This window comes from Triticum aestivum, chromosome 5D, assembly GCF_018294505.1.
Source record: "Triticum aestivum cultivar Chinese Spring chromosome 5D, IWGSC CS RefSeq v2.1, whole genome shotgun sequence".
NCBI lineage: Eukaryota > Viridiplantae > Streptophyta > Magnoliopsida > Poales > Poaceae > Triticum > Triticum aestivum.
Window position 1 is genome coordinate 110,336,638 of NC_057808.1, and position 23,145 is coordinate 110,359,782.

At 52.9% G+C, this 23,145-nt stretch overlaps 1 protein-coding gene across 3 annotated transcripts in view; it reads left to right on the forward strand.

Annotated features, from left to right (window-relative positions):
- The window catches only part of LOC123119740 (disease resistance protein PIK6-NP), a 23,244-nt gene extending 1,082 nt beyond the window's left edge, over positions 1-22,162 (forward strand). The window contains exons 3-4 of one of the 3 annotated variants that reach the window (XM_044539645.1): positions 18,767-19,627; positions 19,849-22,161. In XM_044539645.1, the coding sequence (XP_044395580.1) occupies positions 18,804-19,627; positions 19,849-21,877 (2,853 nt within the window). In that variant the 5' untranslated portion in view covers positions 18,767-18,803 and the 3' untranslated portion in view covers positions 21,878-22,161. Of the gene's footprint in view, positions 1-18,750; positions 19,628-19,848 lie in introns of all 3 variants that reach the window. The other 2 variants (XM_044539646.1, XM_044539643.1) reach the window with 2 other exon arrangements.
- Positions 22,163-23,145: the final 983 nt, after the last annotated feature.

Below are 23,145 nucleotides of genomic sequence, written 5' to 3' on the forward strand. Positions count from 1 at the left end.
CGTGTCGTCTGGGCGGACCTCGCCGAGGCCGATGATGTCGCCGCGACCGCGTTCCCCCCAAGGCTCCGCCACGGCTGCCGTTGCTCGACCCCGCCGGTGGCCCTACTCCCAGGGGTGGGAGTTCGGCTGCCCGCGGGTCAGCCCATCGCCGGCGCCGTCCTTCGGGCGTCTCTCCGCCGCTGGGGACGCAAGGTGCTTCCTTGGGGACCGGGGCTCCCTGTCGGTGTCAAAACCGGCGGATCTCGAGTAGGGGGTCCCGAACTGTGCGTCTAAGGCGGATGGTAACAGGAGGCGGGGACACGATGTTTACCCAGGTTCGGGCCCTCTCGATGGAGGTAATACCCTACTTCCTGCTTGATTGATCTTGATGATATGAGTATTACAAGAGTTGATCTACCACAAGATCGTAGAGGCTAAACTCTAGAAACTAGCCTATGGTATGATTGTTGTTGTCCTACGGACTAAACCCTCCGGTTTATATAGACACCGGAGGGGGCTAGGGTTACAAGGGAGGAGATCTACATATCCGTATTGCCAAGCTTGCCTTCCACGCCAAGGAGAGTCCCATCCGGACACGGGACGAAGTCTTCAATCTTGTATCTTCATAGTCCAACAGTCTGGCCAAAGGATATATCCGGCTGTCCGAGGACCCCCTAATCCAGGACTCCCTCAGTAGCCCCCGAACCAGGCTTCAATGGCGATGAGTCCGGTGCGCAGATTGTCTTCGGCATTGCAAGGCGGGTTCTTCTCCAAATTCTGAATACTTGTTTGAGTAGTGTCCGGCTTTCCATAAATGTTGCACTCCTTGGCTTCCGCGCCTAATAATGGATATTCTCCACGCGTCGAGCGAATGCGAGAAGTCGGGGCATTTTTACAATTGCCACCCTAGCCATGTGGGTAAATCGTCTATTAAAGAGACGGGGATTCTCAGATCTAGATCACACCATCCTCCTACAGCGAGTATCCATCGGAGCGCGCCCGGAAAAAATCCATTCCAACATGGCCGGTCGTCGCAGCTCCTCCTCTCGCTCCCGTAGCCCTAAGCCCGGCAATTGGAAGAAGTGTTCCGTCCCTCACAGCCAATTAGTAGAGTTACAGACCCAGGGGTTTCTCCCTCCAGCGTATATGGTCCCCGTTCGAGCCGGGCTCACCACCTATAACGGCGGGGAGCAAGCGGAGATCTTTCCCAGCCCATCCATGGGGGAGCGGGTATGCCTCGTCCCTTACTTATTAAGAGGGCTTGGATTTCCGATTCATCCGTTCCTCCGCGGGCTCCTGGAGTTCTATGGCCTCCAGCTGGATAATTTCACTCCCGCCTCCATATTACACATTGCTGGCTATGTCGCCCTTTGCGAGCTGTTTCTGGGCTGCGAAGCTCATTTCGAGCTATGGAAAAGGTTATTCTGCCTCGTACCCCGTACACAGGAGGGGTCACTGTACCAAGTGGGCGGAGCCGAAATATGGCGCATCGCGGGACCGGATACCTGTCCGGTACTCCGAAGAAGACATCCGAGGACTGGCCTTCGGAGTGGTTTTATATGGAGGACGTCCCCCTTCCGGACCCTATTCGGGTGGGCCTCCCTGAGTTCGACAACGCTCCCCTGAAGAAACGCCGCAGCTGGCGCCCTCGGAGCCCTCAGGAGGAAGATAACGGAGAAGTCCTTTACCTGATGGGCCGGATAAAAGTGCTGGCTCAATCAGGATTGACAATAATCGAGGTTATGTCAATATGTATAATGCGGGGGGTACAGCCACTTCAATATCGAGGGCACCCCATGTGGCATTTTAACGGGGAAGATGATGCCACCCGCTGCGGGCGTAAGGGACCGGACTCAGTCGCTGCTCTAGCCAAAATTCTGTCCGATTTGTACAAGGGAGAGGAAGAGGAGTTCATCCGCATTAAGCCACGGGGTGGATTCTCCATGTACAACCCTCCAAGCTGGGTGAGCTGTCACTTTTTACTCCCAGCCTTCCCGCATTCTTCGTCATAAGTACTTACCTTGCCGTTTTATGGCAGGAACTGCGAAAAGCTGTAAGGGAGGTCAACAGCCCGCCTCCACAACCGGAGGACCCTGACCGGGCCCTCGATCCCGGACTCGAAGAGGATCCGGACATATTTGTGGAGCTGATCGACAGGACATTCTATCAATTGAGCTGCGATGATGCCATGGTGGCCATTATAGCCGACTATCCTGGGCTACTCCCTGCATCGCATGTAAGTAAAACCGGAGTCCCAACTTCCGAGAAGGATCCCCTTTTTTGCACTTCACCTACCGTACACCTATGGTGTCTTACAGGGAAGGCCCTCGGGACGCCATGCCGAACCCGCAGTGACTCGCCAACAAGGGGCACCGAAGCCGGGTAGGCTAAAAAGGAAGGCGGTCAGGACTGAGACGCCGTCGCAGAGGTATGATACAGAACCTCGCTCCATGGTTGTCGTCTTTTAAAATATAATAACGTCCATGTTTCCTAGTAGGAAAAACGCTCGCCGGACTATATCCGGAGAGATTGCCGATCACGCCTCCACCAGTCGGGCTCCAGGGCCGGACATGGAGGCGGAAGCTAACATGGGGCGAACGCCGGATGTTCCTCCTACAGAGGATGCAGATAGGCTATCCGCTACAAATTCCGAAGTGGAGAGCGCCATGAATCACAGGCGTCGCCGGGCCGTACTCCGTGACGCTTGTTTCTCCCAAGAGGCGTTTGATGCCTTCAACTCAAGAGACGCGTACATCCGTGCCGCTCAAAATGGTCTTGCCAGAGCCACGGATCAGTATGTAAAGGATATACGGGTAAGAAAATCTGACGATTATATATATCAGTAGCCCCTGAGACTTGAAACAGTTGACACAACTGATTTAAGGATCATTATTTGTGCAGGTTCTTACAGAGAAGAATACCCAATTGTCTCAAGAGCTGGAGGAGTGCAAAGCCCAGCTACGGGCCGCAGTTACCGCGCGGAAGGAGTCCGAGAAGGCCCCCTCTGGTAACACTTGTTTCCATTGCAAAGAATGACAGGTACCAGATAGTATGCGGCATGCATGCAAATCTAATCAATAGATGCTGCAGATGACTCCGGAGGCCGTGCCGGGGGATGCGCAACGTGCTAATCGTCAGCTAAATGCTGGCGAGCGCGTGCTTACGCGGGTTAGGCAAAAGAAAAACGATCTCCAAGACGCCAATATCCAGCTGGGCGTGGAACTGAAAGATGTTCGAGCCCAGCTTGCGGACTCCGTGAAGGAGAATAAGCGGCTTCGACGCGGCATTTTCAGTAAGTGCTTGAACGAACTTTTGAAAGAGTTCGGCGAAGAAGCCGGCTAACAGATTTATATCTGCAGGTATGCTGACGGGTCATCCCGAGGAGGAGATGCCCGGGTCCGCGGGTGATCTTCTGCCAGAGCTCTCACAACTGCGCGAACAAGTTCGGCAGGTGATGCAGGGCATTGCCCAAGCTTTGTGGCCATCCGTCTCCCTGCCAGGGGGCATGGGGGAGCTTGTAGAGAAGCTCAAGGGAGCGCGGCGGCGCTTCCGATTATGGAAGATATCAGCCTGCCGACAAGGTGCGAGGGAAGCCTGGGCCATGGTGAAGACGCGGTATACCAAGGCTGACCCTAACCACATGGCCGAGGTTGGACCTGTGGGGCCTGACGGGAAGGAGATCCCCGTCAGTTTGGTGTATGACCAAGTAGAACTAGCCGCAAAGTATTCCCAACAGGATTGTAGGCTAGACAGCCTGTTGGATGGTATAGAAGAAGAATTTAGTCAGTCTAAGTGACTGTGTATTTCAAGTGACATATATTGTCCCTAGCCGGATTGTAAATCATTTGTCATGGCGGACCTTTTCGCTTCGACCTCTGGACCCGATAGTCCGGAGTGTATCCGAATACCCACTCAGTTATGTAAAAACCGGGGTACGCGTGGAAACCAGGCGTAGGGGTCATAAGTGCTTGAACAGACAAGTACCCAACTAGCTATTTTATATTACATGGTTAGTAAGAAACATCTTCCAGGGAGAATAGTTCCGTTAAGGGTTCCTTTTCCTGGGTACGCATGCCTTAATGTGCATGTCCGAACTACGAAAAGAGACGCAGGCTATAAACATCCGGGGGCATGTATTAAAATAAATAAAAGTCATCTTTTGTTCACCGACCGAGTATTCCCTTAAGAACGCTAGCTTTCGGCTTCACCTAGTCTGAGGTACACATCCGGCTGACCCGGCAGTAACAATCGCAGAGGTGCTCCCCTTATGCCCTAGCCGAATTAACGGGAACGTAGGGCATAAACACAAGAGTCAGGCAACCCAGCTTGGCCAAAACTTAAGTCATATCGATGCATATAATGGCGAAAAAAGGTACATGTGGAAGAATAACACATGTGTCGGGCATAAAGCCCGGAAAATGGTTATATTAAGCTTCTGTATAAGAAGCCCCCAGGTATAATGAGCGCGGTTAGCGCGTCAAGATTGTGTAGTCAAGGCACAGTTTAGCCTTTTGAGGCCTTGAAGAAAAGAAAAAAAGAGAGAAAGAGAGAAAAGACAGATAACGGATATGTAAAAAATTGATGGAGGTAAGGAGACGAACATAGAGTCCGGCACTAGGCGTAGAACCTTCGGAGTCTGGCTGCGTTCCATGGGTTTGGCTCGAGTCGATTATCCGATGCATCCCGCAGACGGTACGCTCCACCGGTCAGAACCTGGTCAATAATGAAGGGACCTTCCCATTTGGGCTTGAGCTTGTTCTTTTTCTTCTCCGGTAGGCGTAGAACGAGTTCGCCAACGTTATAAGTTTTGGCCCGTACTTCTCTGCTTTGATACCTTCAAGCCTGTTGCTGATAGAATGCGGAACGGGCTTTTGCCACGTCACGCTCCTCCTCCAGGGCGTCCAAACTGTCCTGCCGATCGAGCTTGGCCTCTTTTTCTTCATACATGCGCACTCGAGGTGAGTCATGAATTATGTCGCAGGGCAGTACCGCCTCTGCGCCGTACACCATAAAGAATGGTGTGTATCCGGTAGTGCGATTCGGCGTGGTCCGCAGCCCCCATAGTACGGAGTCGAGCTCCTCTACCCAGTGCGTGTTTGATTCCTTTAAGGAGCGCACTAATCTGGGTTTAATGCCGCTCATGATAAGACCATTTGCTCGCTCGACTTGACCGTTAGTTTGCGGGTGATAGACAGAAGCATAATCGAGCTTGATGCCCATGTTGCTGCACCAAAGTTTCACCTCGTCGGCTGTAAAGTTCGAGCCGTTGTCGGTGATGATGCTGTGGGGGATGCCATAACGGTGTACAACCCCAGATATGAAGTCTATCACCGGTCCGGATTCAGCCGTTTTGACTGGTTTGGCTTCTATCCATTTGGTGAATTTGTCCACCATGACCAATAGGTATTTTTTCTTATGGGTTCCCCCTTTGAGGGGTCCGACCATATCAAGCCGCCAGACCGCAAAGGGCCAAGTAATGGGGATTGTTTGGAGAGCGGTAGGCGGCATATAGCTTTGGTTTGCAAAAAGCTGGCAACCGACGCAACGTTGAACAAGGTCCTGTGCGTCTGCTCGGGCCGTCGGCCAATAGAAACCTGTACGGAAGGCCTTGCTTACAAGGGCCCGGGCTGCGGCGTGGTGGCCACCGAGTCCAGCATGGATTTCTGCCAAGAGCTTCCGCCCTTCCTCTTCGGAGATGCACCTTTGAAGGACTCCGGTAGAGCTTTTCTTATAAAGCTCTCCCTCGTGGACCTTGTAGGCTTTAGACCGCCGCACTATGCAGCGTGCCTCATTTTGGTCCTCGGGTAGTTCCTGCCTGGTTAGGTAGGCCAGGAATGGTTCTTTCCACGGGGCGATGACGGCCATTATCACGTGGGCTGAAGGTGTTATTTCAGTGGCAGAACCTCCGATTGTGTCAGAGTGTTCGGTATCTTGTGTTGTGGCCGGGTCCGGATTATTGTTACCGGTGTCCCCTTCCCATACCACGGATGGCTTAAACAGCCTTTCCAAGAAGATGTTAGGTGGGACAGGGTCGCGCTTAGCGCCGATACGGGCGAGGATATCCGCCGCTTGATTGTTTTCCCGAGCCACATGGTGGAATTCAAGCCCCTCGAACCGAGCTGACATTTTGAGGACGGCGTTGCGATAAGCCGCCATTTTCGGATCCTTGGCGTCGAAGTCTCCATTTATTTGAGATATTGCGAGGTTCGAGTCCCCACGCACTTCCAGGCGTTGAATGCCCATGGAAACTGCCATCCGGAGACCATGTAACAGGGCCTCGTATTCGGCTGCGTTGTTGGAGTCTATGTATAGTATTTGGAGTACGTATTGGACTGTATCTCCCGTGGGGGACGCCAGGACGACGCCAGCCCCCAGACTAGCCAGCATTTTAGAGCCATCGAAGTGCATGATCCAATTGGAGTACGCGCCGTATTCTTTAGGGAGTTCAGCTTCTGTCCACTCGGCGACAAAGTCGGCTAGTACTTGCGACTTAATGGCTCGCCGTGGTCTATATGTTATGTCGAACGGGAGGAGCTCGATAGCCCATTTGGCAATCCGGCCCGTGGCATCGCGGTTGTTTATTATGTCGTTGAGTGGTACTTCCGAGGCCACCGTAATTGAACACTCTTGAAAGTAGTGTCGTAATTTCCGGGATGCCATGAATACCGCGTATGTTATCTTTTGATAATGTGGGTACCGTGATTTGCATGGAGTGAGGACAGTGGATACATAGTATACCGGCTTTTGAAGTGGTAATTTATATCCGTCCGTCTCTCGTTCGACGACGAGCACTGCGCTTACAACTTGGTGAGTTGCCGCTATATATAATAGCATTGGTTCGCCGACATTTGGCGCGGCCAAGATTGGGTTGGTGGCCATTATGGCTTTTATTTCTTCCAATCCGGCCGTGGCCGCATCCGTCCTCTCGAAGTGTTCGGTGCACCGAAGAAGGCGATAAAGGGGTAGTGCCTTTTCTCCTAATCGGGAGATAAAGCGGCTTAAGGCCGCCACGCATCCAGTTAATTTCTGGATTTGCTTGAGGTCAGTTGGGATAGCCAACTCTGACAGAGCTCGGATTTGCTTCAATTCCTCTACTGGAGACGATGAAGCCCAGGAGCTTTCCGGCGGGCACGCCGAAAACGCATTTTTCCGGATTGAGCTTGATGTCGTATGTTCGGAGATTGTCGAACGTGAGCCTCAAGTCGTCTATTAAGGATTCGACGTGTCTGGTTTTAACAACCACATCGTCTACGTATGCCTCCACTGTTTTGCCGATCTGTTTTTCCAGGCATGTCTGAATCATGCGTTGATACGTTGCACCGGCGTTCTTAAGCCCGAAAGGCATGGTGTTAAAACAGAAGGGGCCGTATGGGGTGATAAATGCTGTTGCGGCTTGGTCGGACTCCGCCATCTTAATTTGATGGTATCCGGAGTATGCGTCGAGGAAACACAATGAGTCGTGTCCTGCAGTAGCGTCGATAATTTGATCGATGCGGGGGAGGGGGAAGGGATCCTTGGGGCAAGCCTTGTTAAGGTCCTTGAAATCGACACATAGGCACCAGGATTTATCCTTCTTTGGTACCATCACCAGGTTTGCTAGCCAGTCCGGATATTTTATTTCTCTAATGAATCCGGCCTCCAGTAACTTGGCTAGCTCCTCTCCCATGGCTTGTCGCTTAGGTTCAGAGAAACGCCGAAGAGACTGCTTGACCGGCTTGAATCCCTTTAGAATGTTAAGGCTATGCTCGGCCAGCCTGCGTGGGATTCCTGGCATGTCTGAAGGATGCGAGGCGAATATGTCCCAATTCTCGCGCAGGAACTCCCGTAGTGCGGCGTCTACAACGGGGTTTAACTGTGCCCCGATGGAAGATGTTTTTGTAGGGTCCGTTGGGTGGACTTGGAATTTGACTATTTCATCCGCTGGTTTAAAAGAGGTGGACTTGGATCTTTTGTCGAGTATCACGTCGTCCCTGTCCACTGTGGAGCGCAGCACAGTTAATTCCTCGGCCGCGAGGGCTTCGGATAATGCCTCGAGGGCCAGTGCGGCTGTTTTGTTTTCGGCGCGGAGTGCTATGTCCGGATCACAAGCTAGAGTGATGATTCCATTGGGCCCGGGCATTTTGAGCTTCATGTACCCGTAATGGGGCATGGCTTGGAAGATCGTGAATGCCTCCCGCCCTAGAAGGGCGTGGTATCCGCTACTGAATGGGGCCACTTGGAATGTGATTTCTTCGGACCTATAATTCTCCGGCGTGCCGAATACCACATCTAGTGTGATTTTCCCAGCGCGTCGTGCCTCCCGACTAGGGATGATTCCTCTGAAGGTCATGCTGCTTTGCTCAATGCGGTTTCTGCCTATTTCCATTTTTTGAAGAGTCTCCTCATAGATGAGGTTTAATCCGCTGCCGCCGTCCATGAGCACTTTATTAAGCCGAAAGCCGTCCACAATTGGACTAAGGACCAAAGCGGCTGGTGCTCGGGCTGTTCGGAATTTAGGTTCGTCACTGGCATTGAAGGTGATAGCCGTGTCGCTCCATGGATTTATTGCTGCCACGTGGCAGACTTCGGCAAGGCTGCGGAGTGCTCGCTTACGCCTATTATTTGAGGCGAAGGTCTCGAAGACCGTCAATACTGTATTGTTGTTATCCACGGGATGGTGCTCTGCGGTATTTTTAATGAGGAGATCCTCACCGCTCTTGGCCACCTGCCGGAGTACCCAACATGCTCTAAGGCTGTGTGTTGGTATAGTATCTGTTGTACTGTGAATTTTGCATGGCCCATTAAGCCATCCCTCCAATACGGTTCCACGCCCTATAGTGGGCTTTTGCTTCTTTGTAATTGGGTCGGGCGACTTGCGAGAGTGCACCCTTTTAGTTCGGACTGGGGGTTTTGTCAGAGCCGGCGCATCCCAAAATTTTGTTTGGGTTTTCCAGGCGCTTTCCATCGCACAGTATTTCCGTACTATGGCCGCCAAGTCAGCGAAGTGTGCTATGTCACGGCGACTTATGGTGTTGAGGATTCCCTTCTCCGTGCAATTATTGCAAAAGAATGAAATTATGTCTTCCTCGCGACAGTCCTTGACCTTGTTCATTACAAGGAGGAATCTGGCCCAATAGTGGTGTACTGTCTCCTGGGGCTCTTGTCTAATGTGGGAAAGATCGTTTATATCTGGGTGGGTGGGTGGATTTAAGTCCGAACCTTGACCCGACCTGAGACCCAGGGGCGGAGGAGTTTCCGATCTTGGAAGTTCGGGCTCCGGGATGTTGCCCGATAGGTCTGGCCCGCCGCTTGATTCTAGGTTCAGGGTTTGGGCGGTGTCCTCCTGTAGATGGGTATCCGGCTCAGAGAGCTCGGGAATCCGGACATAGTTTGTCCTCAAGATAGAGGAAGAATTGCCGCATTGCTCCTCCACCACCGCTATCTGATGGGTGACTGGCGGGGAGTAAATCTCCCTTTGGTCGGGTTTAAGCCCGATCTGATCATAGTCTGTAGTGACTCCCAAAGCGGCGATGCGATCCAAGAGCTCGTTCAAAGAAGAGAGTTCTATTGGATCCAACTGCTCGGCGAGTCCCGAGCTGACGTGGAGGCTGTTTTCGATGACCCGAGAAGTCATCGTCGGCGCAGCGGCCGAACAGGCGGTCATGACGAAGCCGCCTAGTCGGAGAGTTTGACCTACAGCCAGGGCTCCCCCAGTAGTGATGTTGTCCTTGACAACGAGGCGAGCCATCCAGCCTTATGATGACTGCACAGTGGAACTCTCAATGAAAGCACCAATGTCGGTGTCAAAACCGGCGGATCTCGGGTAGGGGGTCCCGAACTGTGCGTCTAAGGCGGATGGTAACAGGAGGCGGGGGACACAATGTTTACCCAGGTTCGGGCCCTCTCGATGGAGGTAATACCCTACTTCCTGCTTGATTGATCTTGATGATATGAGTATTACAAGAGTTGATCTACCACGAGATCGTAGAGGCTAAACCCTAGAAGCTAGCCTATGGTATGATTGTTGTCCTACGGACTAAACCCTCCAGTTTATATAGACACCGGAGGGGGCTAGGGTTACACAGAGTCGGTTACAAGGGAGGAGATCTACATATCCGTATTGCCAAGCTTGCCTTCCACACCAAGGAGAATCCCATCCGGACATGGGACGAAGTCTTCAATCTTGTATCTTCATAGTCCAACAGTCCGGCCAAAGGATATAGTCCGGCTGTCCGAGGACCCCCTAATCCAGGACTCCCTCACTCCCCCCGGAGACGCCGTGCCGCCGGCTGGGGTGTCGCCGGCCGCGCCGACCGCGGCCTCGCCCGTTCCTCCTGGAAGGCCTCGGCCCCGGCCCCGCCCTCCTCTGCTCCGGCCCGCTCGTCGCCGACGATCCCGCCTGAGCTCTCCGCAGTCATCTCCCGACAACCCCCCTTCCGGCCCTTCATCTCGGCATTCGGCAACTCCGTGCCCCCGCCTCCGGGTCCCCAACGCGCCCCGTCATGGCCTCGCCGCCCCCGTCCTCCCCCGCCGGTGGCCCCTGCGGCGGCGCTCGGGGAAGCCCTAGCTCCCCGCATGGCCTCCCCGGGGCGTTCGTACCGGGCCGCGGTGCTCCTGGGCCGGCCCATGGGCCCTGCTGCTGGCCCCCTGGGGCGGCGGCCGTGGGCTCGTCCAGTGGGGTGCGGGCCGTCGGGTGTGTTGTGGGCCGGTCCACCGGGCCGGTCCCGCCCCCCATGGCGCAGCCACTCCCCCTGTCGGCCGCCGGCCCAGCCCGTCGCATTATCTGGCCCCCGGTAGGGTTTCCGCGTCCCCCAATCCCCAACCCCGCGCCGCCTGCTCCCATCCTCGACTCGCCTCCCGCCGAACCGCGCCGCCTCCTGCTCGCCGGCGACCCCGGCTCCCCCGCGCCCCCTCCCCCCGCTGACCATGACTCGGGAATGGGGGGATGAAGCCGGCCGCCCCAAGCGGCTGGCGGACGACCGCCGCGACCCGCCGCGGTCTTCCCCCGATGGCCTTCGGCGCGAGGCAAACCTTCGCCAGCAGCTTTCCTCCCGGCCGGCCCGGCAGTCCCCGGCGCGTGACTCCCGCCGCTCCTCCCCCCACCCCTCCCGCCGGTCCCCGACTCGCGACGACCGCCGTTCGCGCTCCCCTGCTCGCCGCGCGTCTCCTCGGGCAGATTCGCGGGACCGCGGTAGGTCGTCGGCCGGGGAGCCCAGGCCGTCCGCTCGGCGGCGGTCCCCCTCTCCTGTCCGTCGCCGGGACCGGTCCCTCTCCCTTTCCCGTCAGCCGCCCGTCTCAAACACCACCAGCGCCCCGGCCACCCGTCGATACCAACCTCCACACTCCCAAGCCGCGTTTCCGCCGTCCAACGGCGGCAATGGGAACCGGGGGCGCCAGGGCGCCAAGAAGAAGAAGAAGAAGGGTCCCCCGCGCCCCCGGCCTCCGCCTCCACCGCCGCGGCGGCTCCCCCTCCGGGCCCCAACGCCGCCTCCGACGGTCCGCCGTGCTTCAATTGCGGCTTGACCGGCCACTTCCAGGTGGCTTGCCCCAACCCACCGATGTGCTACCTATGCAAGGATGCCGGGCACCCCGCGATTCTCTGTCCGGACCGCCCGGTGACGGAGGAGATCATGATGTACGGCCACGGCATCGAGGACATGGGCTTCTTCCACATCGAGGTCCCGGAGATCCCCCCTCCCCCCCTCGCTCCTGGCGATCGTGACGGTCGTGGGCGAGGCCGTTGCCACCCCGGAGCTGATCGAGGCGGAGCTCAACCACATGTGCAGGTGCAAGTGGGATTGGCAGGTGACCCCCACCGCCTCCAACGCCTTCACGGTGATCTTCCCCGACGCGCTGAGCATGGGATTCTGTACCCGCAGCAACAACATCACCTTGGCCCTCAACGGGATTGTGGTGAACATCTCAGAGCCGATGTGGGATCCCAAGGCCGTGGCTGTTTTGGACACTGCTTGGCTCCTCATCGCCGGCCTGCCAGATGTGGCCCGGTCTGAGCGGGTCATTCGCAGTATGTCCAAGATCCTGGGCAAGGTGGTGGTGGTCGACGAGCTCTCTCTGCGCAAGGAGGAGGAGGTCCGGGTCAAGGTGAAGTGCCTGGACTCCTCCAAGCTCCACGCCACGATTCGGGTCTTCTTCAACGACGACGGCTACGACCTCAAGATCTGCCCCGAGCCTCCGAACCACGTCGGCCGCCCCCGCTTCTCTGATGACAACCACCTGGAGGGCGGCCCAGCTGACGCCGACGACTCCCACCACAGACGGTCGCGCCACTCCCACCTCGACGACCCTGAGGATGACGAGGACGGGTCGGAGCACTCCCGCTCCCCCTCCCGCGAGCTCGTCAACCCACCTTCGGGTCGTGGTGGCTCCGGGGCGGGGCGCACTCGAGTGTCGGCCGCAGACCTCGCGGTGGCCCTCCGCCTGGCCACCCCGCCGGTCGTGCCCTCTCAGTCTCCGTCGGAGTCGGCCAGTGACATCTCCAGTGTGGGCCTGCTCGTTGCGCCGCCTTCGTCGCCTCGCTCTCCCTACGCCGTCTCCGCCCTTCGCCCCTCACCGTCGGGCCCGGACCCATCGTCCCCCCTGGTTTGACCTCCCCGGTTACCACGGGTGGCGGTGGGTGCGATGCCTCCGACGCGCCTTCTCCGACACTCCCACCCGCAGGGGCCGCGGCCGGCGACACCCTGGTGCTTGTCGGCCCGCTCCCCTCGCCGGTGGCCTTCGACGACCGCCTCGCCCCGCCTGCCTCCCCGACCGCACCGGTGGCCGTGGTCGTGACCACTCCGGCCTCCGCTTACCCTCCTCCGACGGTGGCGTACGCCAGACGGCCCCGCTCCACCTCGACGCCGGTGACGGCCTCCCGCCGCAGCGCCCACCTCGATGCGACCCGGCCGGCGGACTCTCCGGCTCCGTCCATCGCCGAGCGGGCTGAGCTCCGGGCGGCTAGCCGGAACCTCGAGTCAGGTGTGGATCCCGCCCTTCCCAGTTCTTCCAGCTGTTCCTTTTCCGCGCTTGAGGCCGCTCCTCTTGGCCACCTCGCCAAGGTGGCCACCGACTCGGCCATAGTCTTCAGGGGGGAAGTTGGTCCTCCCTTAGAGAAGATCGCGGCCATTAGGGCCCGTGAGATTCTGGATGGCAAGCTGGCTGAGACTCGGGCTCGCTTGCTTCGGCCCCCCGAGGGATCGACCGCCACCCCCGCGGTTCGGGCCCTTCCGTTGGCCGACAAGATGATCCATGGACGCACACGTTCGCGCACTGCTGCTCTCCACGCGCAAAGCGCTTCCCGTGTCCTGGGGTCAAGCAGCCCCCCGATGGGGGCTTAGACGCGGGCCCTTTTCTGGAACATCCGCGACTTCGGCCATGACGGCCGTCGCCGCCAACTCATTGAGTACATTCGTGACGAACACATTGACATCATTGCCATCCAGGAAACCTTGCGCACTGAGTTCTCCCTTCACTAGCTTGATCGTCTTAGTTCCCACCTCTTCGCTTGGCACTGGCTCCCTTCTAGTGGGACCACATGCCACTCTGGAGGTATCCTTTTAGGGGTAAAGGATGCCGCCTTTGAGGTGGGCGGCATGGACCGGGGTGAATTCTTCGTTAGTATGGAGATCTTCGAGCGTGCCCTGAACTTCAAATGGGAGGTCATAATTGTATACGGACCGGCGGACCACCGCCGCTCCCCGGCCTTCCTAGCGGAGCTGCAGCTGAAGATCTCTAACTCCCTCCTTCCAGTTGTAGTAGGCGGAGACTTTAACCTCATCCGATCCCCGGATGAGAAGAATAATGATCGGATTAACTTCCCCCGGATGCAGTTATTCAACGACTGGATCGCAGAGCTGGGTCTCCGTGAGCTTGTTCGGACGGGTGCCAGGTTCACCTGGACGAACCGTCAGGTTGACCCGACGCAATCCGTCTTGGATCGTGTCCTAGTTTCCCCGGAGTGGGAATTATGCTGCCCCCTGGCCTCGCTCCGTGCAATTACCCGGATCGGGTCTGACCATGTTCCCCTCCTCCTCTCCACCGCCGACGATCGACCTCCCACCCCGCCGCGATTCCGGTTCGAGCTCTTCTGGCTCAATCAGGCCGGCTTCCGGGAGGCTGTCGTCGCTCGCTGGAACTCCGCTCGCTCTTCCCCTCATCGCTCCATGTCCGCTGTCGACTCGTGGCACTTCTGTGCCAAGCTCGCCCGCCAATTCATGAAGGGTTGGGGAGCTAACCTTGGCCGGGACCTTAGAGAACGCAAAAGGCCCTCCTGTTGGCTATCCAAGCCCTGACGCCCGCACCGACACGACCGGGATCTCCCCGGATGAGTGGATGCTGCGATACGACCTTGAAGATTAGCTCTCCACCATTTACACGGATGAAGAGGCCTACTGGCGTCTGCGCGGTACCCAACGGTGGGTGCTCCGGGGTGATGCCAACACCGCCTATTTCTAGGCGGTGGCGAACGGCCGGCGACGGCGTAACTCCATCCATTGCCTGTGGGATGGCGAAACGCCTCTCGTCCGCCCCTCTTCCATCCGTACCCATGTTGACGGCTTCTATAAAGCCCTATTTACCCCCACCCCTCGGGGTGGGGTTAGTCTCGCCCCCGACATTTGGTCGGGTGACCAATTGGTCTCTGATGAGGCCAACGCGGCTTTAGTGGCCCCCTTCGCCGAAGACGAGGTCCTCGCGGCTATTAAAGGGATGAACCCCTCTTCGGCCCCGGGACCGGATGGCCTGCCCGTGACGTTCTTCAAAACGTTCTGGCCAACCATCAAGCCGGAGGTCATGGCCCTGTTTGAGGAATTTTATTCGGGCACTATGGATCTTGGGCGCCTCAACTATGGGATCGTGACCCTCATTCCCAAGGTCCCGGGCGCTTCCGACATCCGCCAGTTCCGGCCTATCACAGTGATTAATGTGATATTCCGGATCCTGGCCAAAGGGTACGCCAATAGGGTGACCCTGCTCGCTGACGCGATTACCCATCCGAACCAATCCGCCTTCATTCAAGGCCGATTTATTCTGGATGGGGTGCTGGTATTCCACGAAGTCCTTCACGAAGTCCGGATGAAACGCCATCGGGCGGTCTTTCTGAAGCTAGACTTCCACAAAGCGTACGACACGGTCCACTGGCCATTCTTGCGGGAAGTGCTGCTCCGCAAAGGCTTTGATGACCGTTGGGTGACTCGTGTCATGCAGCTTGTCTCCTGTGGCCGGACCGCCGTGAACATCAATGGGGACATTGGGCCCTACTTCCCCACACTCTGTGGGGTAAGGCAAGGTGACCCGTTCTCGCCATTCCTGTTCAACATGGTGGTGGATGCTCTGGCATCCATCTTAGATAAGGCCAAGGAGGCGGGCCATATCCGCGGCATTGTCCCGCACCTAGTCGGAGGGGGAGGGGTCTCCCTCCTTCAATATGCAGATGATACCATTATAATGGTGGAGGGCTCCGTCCAGGACATTGCCAACCTGAAGTTCCTCCTCCTGTGCTTCCAACAGATGTCGAGCCTAACCATCAACTTCGATAAGAGCGAAGTGATGGTGCTCGGGTACCCTCCGGTGGAAGCTCAGGCTATTGCTGACCGACTCAACTGTTGGTTGGGTTCTTTCCCCACGACTTACCTGGGGATCCCCATTAGCGATTCACGCCTCACCGTGGCGGATCTTCGCCCCACGGTGACCCGTATGCAACACCGCGTTGAGCCTTGGAAAGGGCGCTGGCTGTCGAAGGCTGCTCGCGTCATCCTTATCAACTCTTCGCTTGCTAGCCTCCTTTGGTTCCTCATGAGCTTCTATAGCCTCCATGAGACCCTTCATCAGGAGATCGCCAAATACCAATCCAGATTCTTCTGGGCTGGGGAGGGGGATAAGCAGAAGTACCATATGGTAAGCTGGCCTGATATCTGCAAACCCAAGGACCAGGGCGGTCTTGGGATCTTGTCCTCCCGTCGCATGAACATTGCCCTCCTGACCCGTTGGCTCTGGCGCATTGCCAATGGTGATGGAGGTCTTTGGCTCACCATCATCCAGAACAAGTACCTCCGGGGACAGCCCCTTGCATTCTGTCAGCGCTCGGGCGGCTCCCAGTTTTGGCAGGCCGTTGTCCAGCTGCTGCCTGTGCTTCGCATTGGCACATCCTCTCGGTTGGTACTGGGTCCTCGGCCCTGTTTTGGTTTGATCGGTGGATTGGCGACACCCCCTGGCCGCACGCTTTCCGGGGCTCTTCAACATTGCAGTTGACCCTCGTATCTCTGTCGAGACGGCCCTTATTGACCTTGGGCGCCTCGCTTTCCGCCGCCCCTTTGGCCCACCTGAAGTTGCCGCTTGGGATGCCCTCCTCCAGGACATCGCCCTCCTCCCCATTGACATCACCGACACCCCAGACGCCATTTCTTGGCGTCTGGAACCCTCGGGCTGCTTCTCCACCAAATCCCTCTACGCGGCCATCGCCCCCTCGACGGCCCCCGAGCCCTTTAGCTTGATTTGGGATATCCGCCTGCCCCTGAAGATCAGGATCTTCCTGTGGCAATGGATCTGCGGCCGTCTCCCGTCCGGCGTCGAGGTCCTTAAGCGTAATGGACCTGGCGATGGGATGTGCCCCTTGTGCGGCACGGTGGAGGATGCTAACCACATCTTCTCGTGCTCCACGGCTCAGTTCCTTTGGTCCTGTTTCCGCGAGACGGTTGGGGGCCAGTGGTGCAACACCAACTTCCCTGACCTGCTTGCGGAAATTCACGCCTCCCCCCCCTCGCTACCGCCATATTATGGCTTTGCGTTGGGGTCCTTGCCTGGACGCTTTGGACCGTTCGCAATAAGCTTGTCATCCAGAAGGTGCCTCTTCGACGTGCTACTGGCGCCATCTTTAAAATGTGTGGATACTTGCAGCTCTGGCGGCCGCTTAGCCGCCCCCAGGACCGGGACGTCATCAACAACCTCCTCGCCGACCTTCGATCGATGGCCTTCCGAATTGGCGCCTCCGCTTCCTCCGCCCCCCCCCCCCCCCCCCCAGCCCGACTAGATGCTTGGCCGCACCCCGCGTGTGCGTGTTTTTTGTTTGTTAAGGGCTTGTTGAGCTGTGCCCTCAGCATTAACCCTGTGACTTCTGTGGTCTAGACCTGTGTGTTTGTGTGTGTGTGGGAACCTTGTTGGATATTTGGCTTGGGCAGTGGCTTTATAATATAAAGCGGGGCGAAAGCCTTTTTCGGTAAATATCGGCTATTGTAAGAGTCTTCTCATCACATTGTATCGTTCGGCCGTGTACTGTTCGGTGTTGTTGCTTTTATATATAAAGCGGGGCGAAAGCCTGTTTCCAGAAATATGGGCTATTTCTTTCTTTCTTGTTCACGACCTGACTGTCCTTGGTTGAATCTGCCCACCGACCACGAGAAGATCTACATAGGCTTGCGCACAAATGAATACAAGCTTCTCTTCGGAGAGGCATATTGCATTCTTCTTACAAATGTGAATGGCGATGTCATGTTCGTCAAAGCTGAGTCTGACCTCCTACCGAATAGTCTTGGGTGTCCAAACAAGAAATTTCCACTGCCTCTTGTCTGCTTAAGAAATTTCCTAACCCTGTCCATTTCCCAGTTTTATATTTGTTATGGTGGTTAGTGTGGAGTTGGGGACTAATGTAACCAATCAATTTGAACTGCCTGCACTAATTAAAAAGGTAACACTCTCATGTCAACTGTGTTAATTTACTAATCTTGCATTGGCCGCTAAAGTAATCACATATTACCTTGTTTTAACCATTACTTCTTTGCTCCTGCTATGGGCAGAGGAGCCCAAGGAGTCGCATGTTGATATCTCCAACAAAACTAGATCAATAAATATGGTGACCAGGGAAAATTATCTAGTCAGGGAAGATATTTCCTTGCCCAGAATATAAAGCACACACGTTCCCAAGAATTGTCTTTCATTGAGGCTTTGTTCGACGAAACCTCGAGTGCGTTATACAGAATTCATATCGTTAGATTTGTATTGAAAAGCACTTTCCAGTGGTGTTGGGTTGTATAAAATAGGTGGTAAAAGTTAAATCTTCAAAATCACGTGCACCTTGTATTTCTTGACGGAGGGAGTATTTAGTTAGGAAAGATTAACTTAAATATGAAGATAGAGATATGGTTTAGTAGGAAAGTGATGATTCTGTTTTTGGCGTTCAAGTCGATTCTTCCCTATAAAAGGGATACCATGTAGGCTTCATCAGTTAAGTGATGAGAAGGTTAAACTACTAGTAAAGATCTAATCCCAGATTCCGAGTATCTGCCTTCATCCCTCTCATCTCCAGCGCTGTGGCTGGCCTACCCTCTCTGTTCAGAGCCATACCCCCCAGCCCTGTCTTGTTCACTGGTCTTAAAACTGACACCAAGTCTAGCACGTGAGAAAGAAACCTGTTCCCTTTGTTTAGATTCATTTGCCCTGCTCTTTCTTTCATTTACTAGTCTAGGTGGATCTATTATGATTCCCGTCTTTCCACTTGATATACTCCTAGATTATTGGAACGTCGACATCTTTATGCGTTAATAGTCTTCTCATGAGGTGGCTTATGACTCCTTCTCTTGACTAAGTGACTGACTTTGCAATCGTGGTGCAAACAGTACATACTTCCTTTCTTTTTTGACAGCTTGTCTGCTTTTGAAATGTGCTTTGTACGATCTGTGTCTTTTATATGGTAAGATGCTGCGGGCATTTCACCTGCGCACTCACTATGTTGTCTTTACTTGATCAATCATCTTAATGTATTTATTATGTATACTTTGACTGGCTATGCATGTATAAAAGGCTTCAACCTTCGAAGTGGCAGGGACACAAAAACTCAACCCACAGATAGGTGGATGGAGGCCATTGTATGTGCAACACATGGAGCCATGGGCTCCGTGCTACGGAAGCTGGGTGCTTTGCTCTCTGATGAGTATAAACTTCTCAGAAGTGTGAAAGGTGATGTCATGTTCCTTAAAGCTGAGCTTGAGAGCATGCATGCTTTTCTCAAGATGATGTCCGAGGTTGAGGATCCTGATGAGATGTCCAAGTGCTGGATTAAGGAGGTACGAGAGCTGTCCTACAACATAGAGTATGGCATCGACAGTTTCATGCTGTCCCCGTGTGGCGAATCCAGCCGCAAACCCCGTGGCTTCAAGGGACGCCTCAGCAGGTGCATGGATATAATGACAAATTCCAAGACGCGCCATTGCATTGCCAAGAAAATCAAAGTTCTCAAGCAAGATGCTATTGAGGTTAGCAGTCGGCGGGCGAGGTACAAGGTTGATGATGTTGTCTCGAAGCCGAGCAGGATAAGCATAGATCCCCGCTTACCAGCATTTTTCACCGAGGTGAAGAGGCTCGTTGGCATTGATGGCCCAAAGGATAAACTCATCAAGTTGCTAACTGAAGGGGAAGTTGCAATTGCACAGCAGCTAAAGGTGGTGTCCATTGTTGGAATTGGGGGCCTTGGAAAGACTACTCTTGCTAATCAAGTGTACCAGAAGCTGGAAGGGCAATTTGAATGTCAAGCTTTCGTGTCAGTGTCCCAAAAACCCGACTTGAAGAAGATTTTGAGAAATATACTCTCTCAGATCTGCTGTCAAGAGCGTGTCAGCAACGAAGAATGGGATGAGCAGCAACTCATCAACACAATAAGACAGTTCCTCAAGCATAAAAGGTGTGCCTTATTTACTCATAACAATCTTATTTCGGAAATGTCATCACTAATTTATTATACATTCATATGAACTTTGTGTTAGTGCTACATCAGCTTTATCTGTAGGATAATATATGTACACTATTCTTACTAGTTACTAGTACTACTAGTTACTAGCACTACTGCTATTCACTGGTTGCAGCTCTAGGAATACATGTTCTAATTTGTAAAGTTTGTGATAGGTACTTCATAGTAATCGATGATATATGGGGCACCCCAGCATGGAGAGCAATCAAATGTGCTTTTCCTGAAAATAGTTCTTCCAGCAGAATACTGACAACAACACGTATCGTCACAGTAGCCAAGTATTGTAGCTCTCAGAACCATGATCATGTGTATGAAATAAAGCCTCTTAGTGCAACTCACTCTAAGAGCTTATTTTTCAAACGAGCATTTGGCTGTGAAGGTGGATGCCCTCTTCAACTGAGGGAAGTTTCAGATGAAATATTAAAAAAATGTGGCGGCTTGCCGTTGGCAATCATTACAGTAGCTAGCTTATTGGCAAATAAAGCTAGTACCAGAGAAGAATGGCTGAGAATACGGAATTCTCTTGGTTCAGCACTTGAAAAGGATTTAGACATGGAAGAGATGAAGAAGATATTGTTCCTTAGTTACAATGATCTCCCCTACCATTTGAAGACATGTTTGCTATATCTAAGTATATTCCCTGAAGATTATGTGATCAAGAGGGATCAGCTGGTAAGGAGATGGATCGCGGAAGGTTTTATCATTGTAGAAGGTGGACAGGATCTGGAGGAAGTAGGAGAAGGCTATTTCAGCGATCTGATAAACAGAAGCTTGATTGAACCAGTTGAAATCCAGTATGATGGCCGAGCTGATGCTTGTCGTGTCCATGATATGATTCTTGACCTAATTATATCCAAGTCAATTGAAGAAAATTTTGTAACCTTATCTGGTGACAGCAAACATAACTCACTTCCATATGATAAGGTTCACCGACTATCCCTGAACTATCATGCTCAAGAACATACTATGGTACCATCGAACATGGTTGTCTCTCATGTTAGATCCCTCACTATCTTTGGATGTGCCGAAGCTGAACACATGCTTTGTCTTTCAAACTTTCAATCCGTAAGAGTGTTAGATATAGAAAATAGAGAGGTGTTGGAACACAAATATCTTAAACACATAAGCAGGCTTTCTCAGCTGAAGTACCTTCGACTCAATGTTAGAAGAATCACTGCACTTCCTGAACAACTTGGAGAATTGCAGAATTTACAGACCTTAGACTTAAGATGGACATGGGTAAAGAAGTTGCCAGCTAGTATTGTTCAACTACAGCAACTGGCATGTCTGTTAGTTAACAGTGCAGAGTTGCCCGAAGGGATTGGGAATATGCGAGCTCTACGGGAATTATCAGAGATTGAAATCAACCAGAATACCTGGCTGACCTCTTTGCAGGAGCTGGGCAGTCTGGCCAAACTAAGAATACTTGAGCTGAACCTGAATTGGCACATAAGTAGTACAAACAGTGACATGAAAGCTTATGCAGATAACTTGGTCGTGTCTCTTTGCAAACTAGGCATGCTCAACCTTCGTTCGATACAAATTCAGAGCTACCATTCTTGTTCCCTTGATTTCTTAATTGACTCTTGGTTTCCTCCTCCTCATCTACTCCAGAGATTTGAGATGAACATTAACTACTATTTCCCCAGAATCCCAAAGTGGATAGTCTCACTTGACCACCTCTCTTACCTCAGCATCAATGTCAATCCAGTGGATGAGGAAACATTCCGAGTCCTTGGTAACCTGCCCTCTCTGTTATTTCTTTGGATATCTTCAAGAACAGCAAGGCCTGAAGAAAGGCTCATTATCAGCAGCAATGTATTCCGATTCCTGAAGGAATTCTACTTCACTTGCTGGGACAGCGGGACAGGGCTGGTATTTGAAGCAGGAGCCATGCCTGAACTTGAGAAGCTCCGGGTTCCATTTAATGCGCATGCTGTGTTCCCTTTGAGTGGTGGTCTTGATTTCGGCATACAGAACCTCTGTTCGCTCAAACATCTCCACGTTGAGATAGTTTGTTATAGCGCAAAGGTTAGGGAGGTGGAGGCCTTGGAGGATGCCGTCAAGAATGCAGCTGGCTGTCTTTCAGATGAGCTCACTCTTGAAGTGAGTAGATGGGATGAAGAAGAAATTGTTAAGGATGGGGATCATAAACTGGCAGAGGAGGTTGATTCCGACAATTGAGTGCATAACACATCACCGTGGTACTATTCATTCTCGTAGGCCACAACTGCTGTATATTTCAGATATATTACTGTTTGGGGCACTTAGAGGGGTAGAGGCTGGAGTAGGGATGTAGGATGGGCATGGAAACCACATAAATTTTTGTTCTTAAATTTTGGATATACTAGGTGATTACCCCGCGCGTTGCTGCGGAAATATAAAGATTGATTATGGATGAATTATGTATGAATGAGTGACCTAAATCAAAAGCTATTACTTTCGGAAGTAATTGTGTGTGAATAAAAGTATGCATGTACGCTGGACCATTGGAGTTGCAACAATTATATTGGGGTATGCATCGGATATTGTCTTTGGAGGCCGAGCTCCATGGAAAATTTTGAATTTTGTCGAATTTCATATTTTCTACATTTCAAAAAATTCTGAAAAAAAAAACACACATAATATGAAGGCTAACACACCTATGTGTAAATTTTCAGGGCAAAATAAGTTGAAATGAGGGTTGTGCAAAAAAGACAAATCTGGGGCTTTTTAACACATGATACTATTCATCCTCCCAGGCCATGAATTTGTCTTTTTTTGTACAGGTCACATTTCAAGGTTTTTCATTCTAAAATTTTACACACATAGACATAACATACTTGTTTACTTGCACAATTTTTTTCAGATTTTTTTGAAACCGAAAAGTTTGAATTTTGATTTGTTTTCAAAAAAAGGCCTCCATGGCTCCCGGGAGCCAAACGTCCACTCTCGGTATGCATGTGCTACAAAATATTGTTAGTGGATGATGACGTGGCTTATTTGGTGATTTAGAGGGCTGCATGTCAAGAGAATCAGAGTTAGTGGGGATAAACTATTTAGATATATAGGATAGGATTACTGTTCAGCGTCCTTTATCTTCCATCTTTCTTGGGTTTTTGCAGCTCTCTCGCCGACGAAGCCTACTAGTTTCATAGGATCGTGTACATGAACCTGCACAATTGTATATGGACCACTGTCATAGGAGATTTTGAGTAAATGCAGAATAATTCTTTGTTAACTGCTATTGCAGATTCAGTAAATGCAGCCAATTAGTTTGTACGAGACTATATCCCCCTCAATGTTCTAGTTTTTTGAGAAACGTTCATGTTTTAAATAAATGTCTAGGAAATGTTTTGTGTTTCAAAAAATTGTTTAAAATTTCAGACAATGTTCTCGTTTTCAGAATTTGTTCTCAAATTAAAAAAACGTTCGTCTTTAAAAAATTGTTCAGAATTTCAAAAAATATTCCT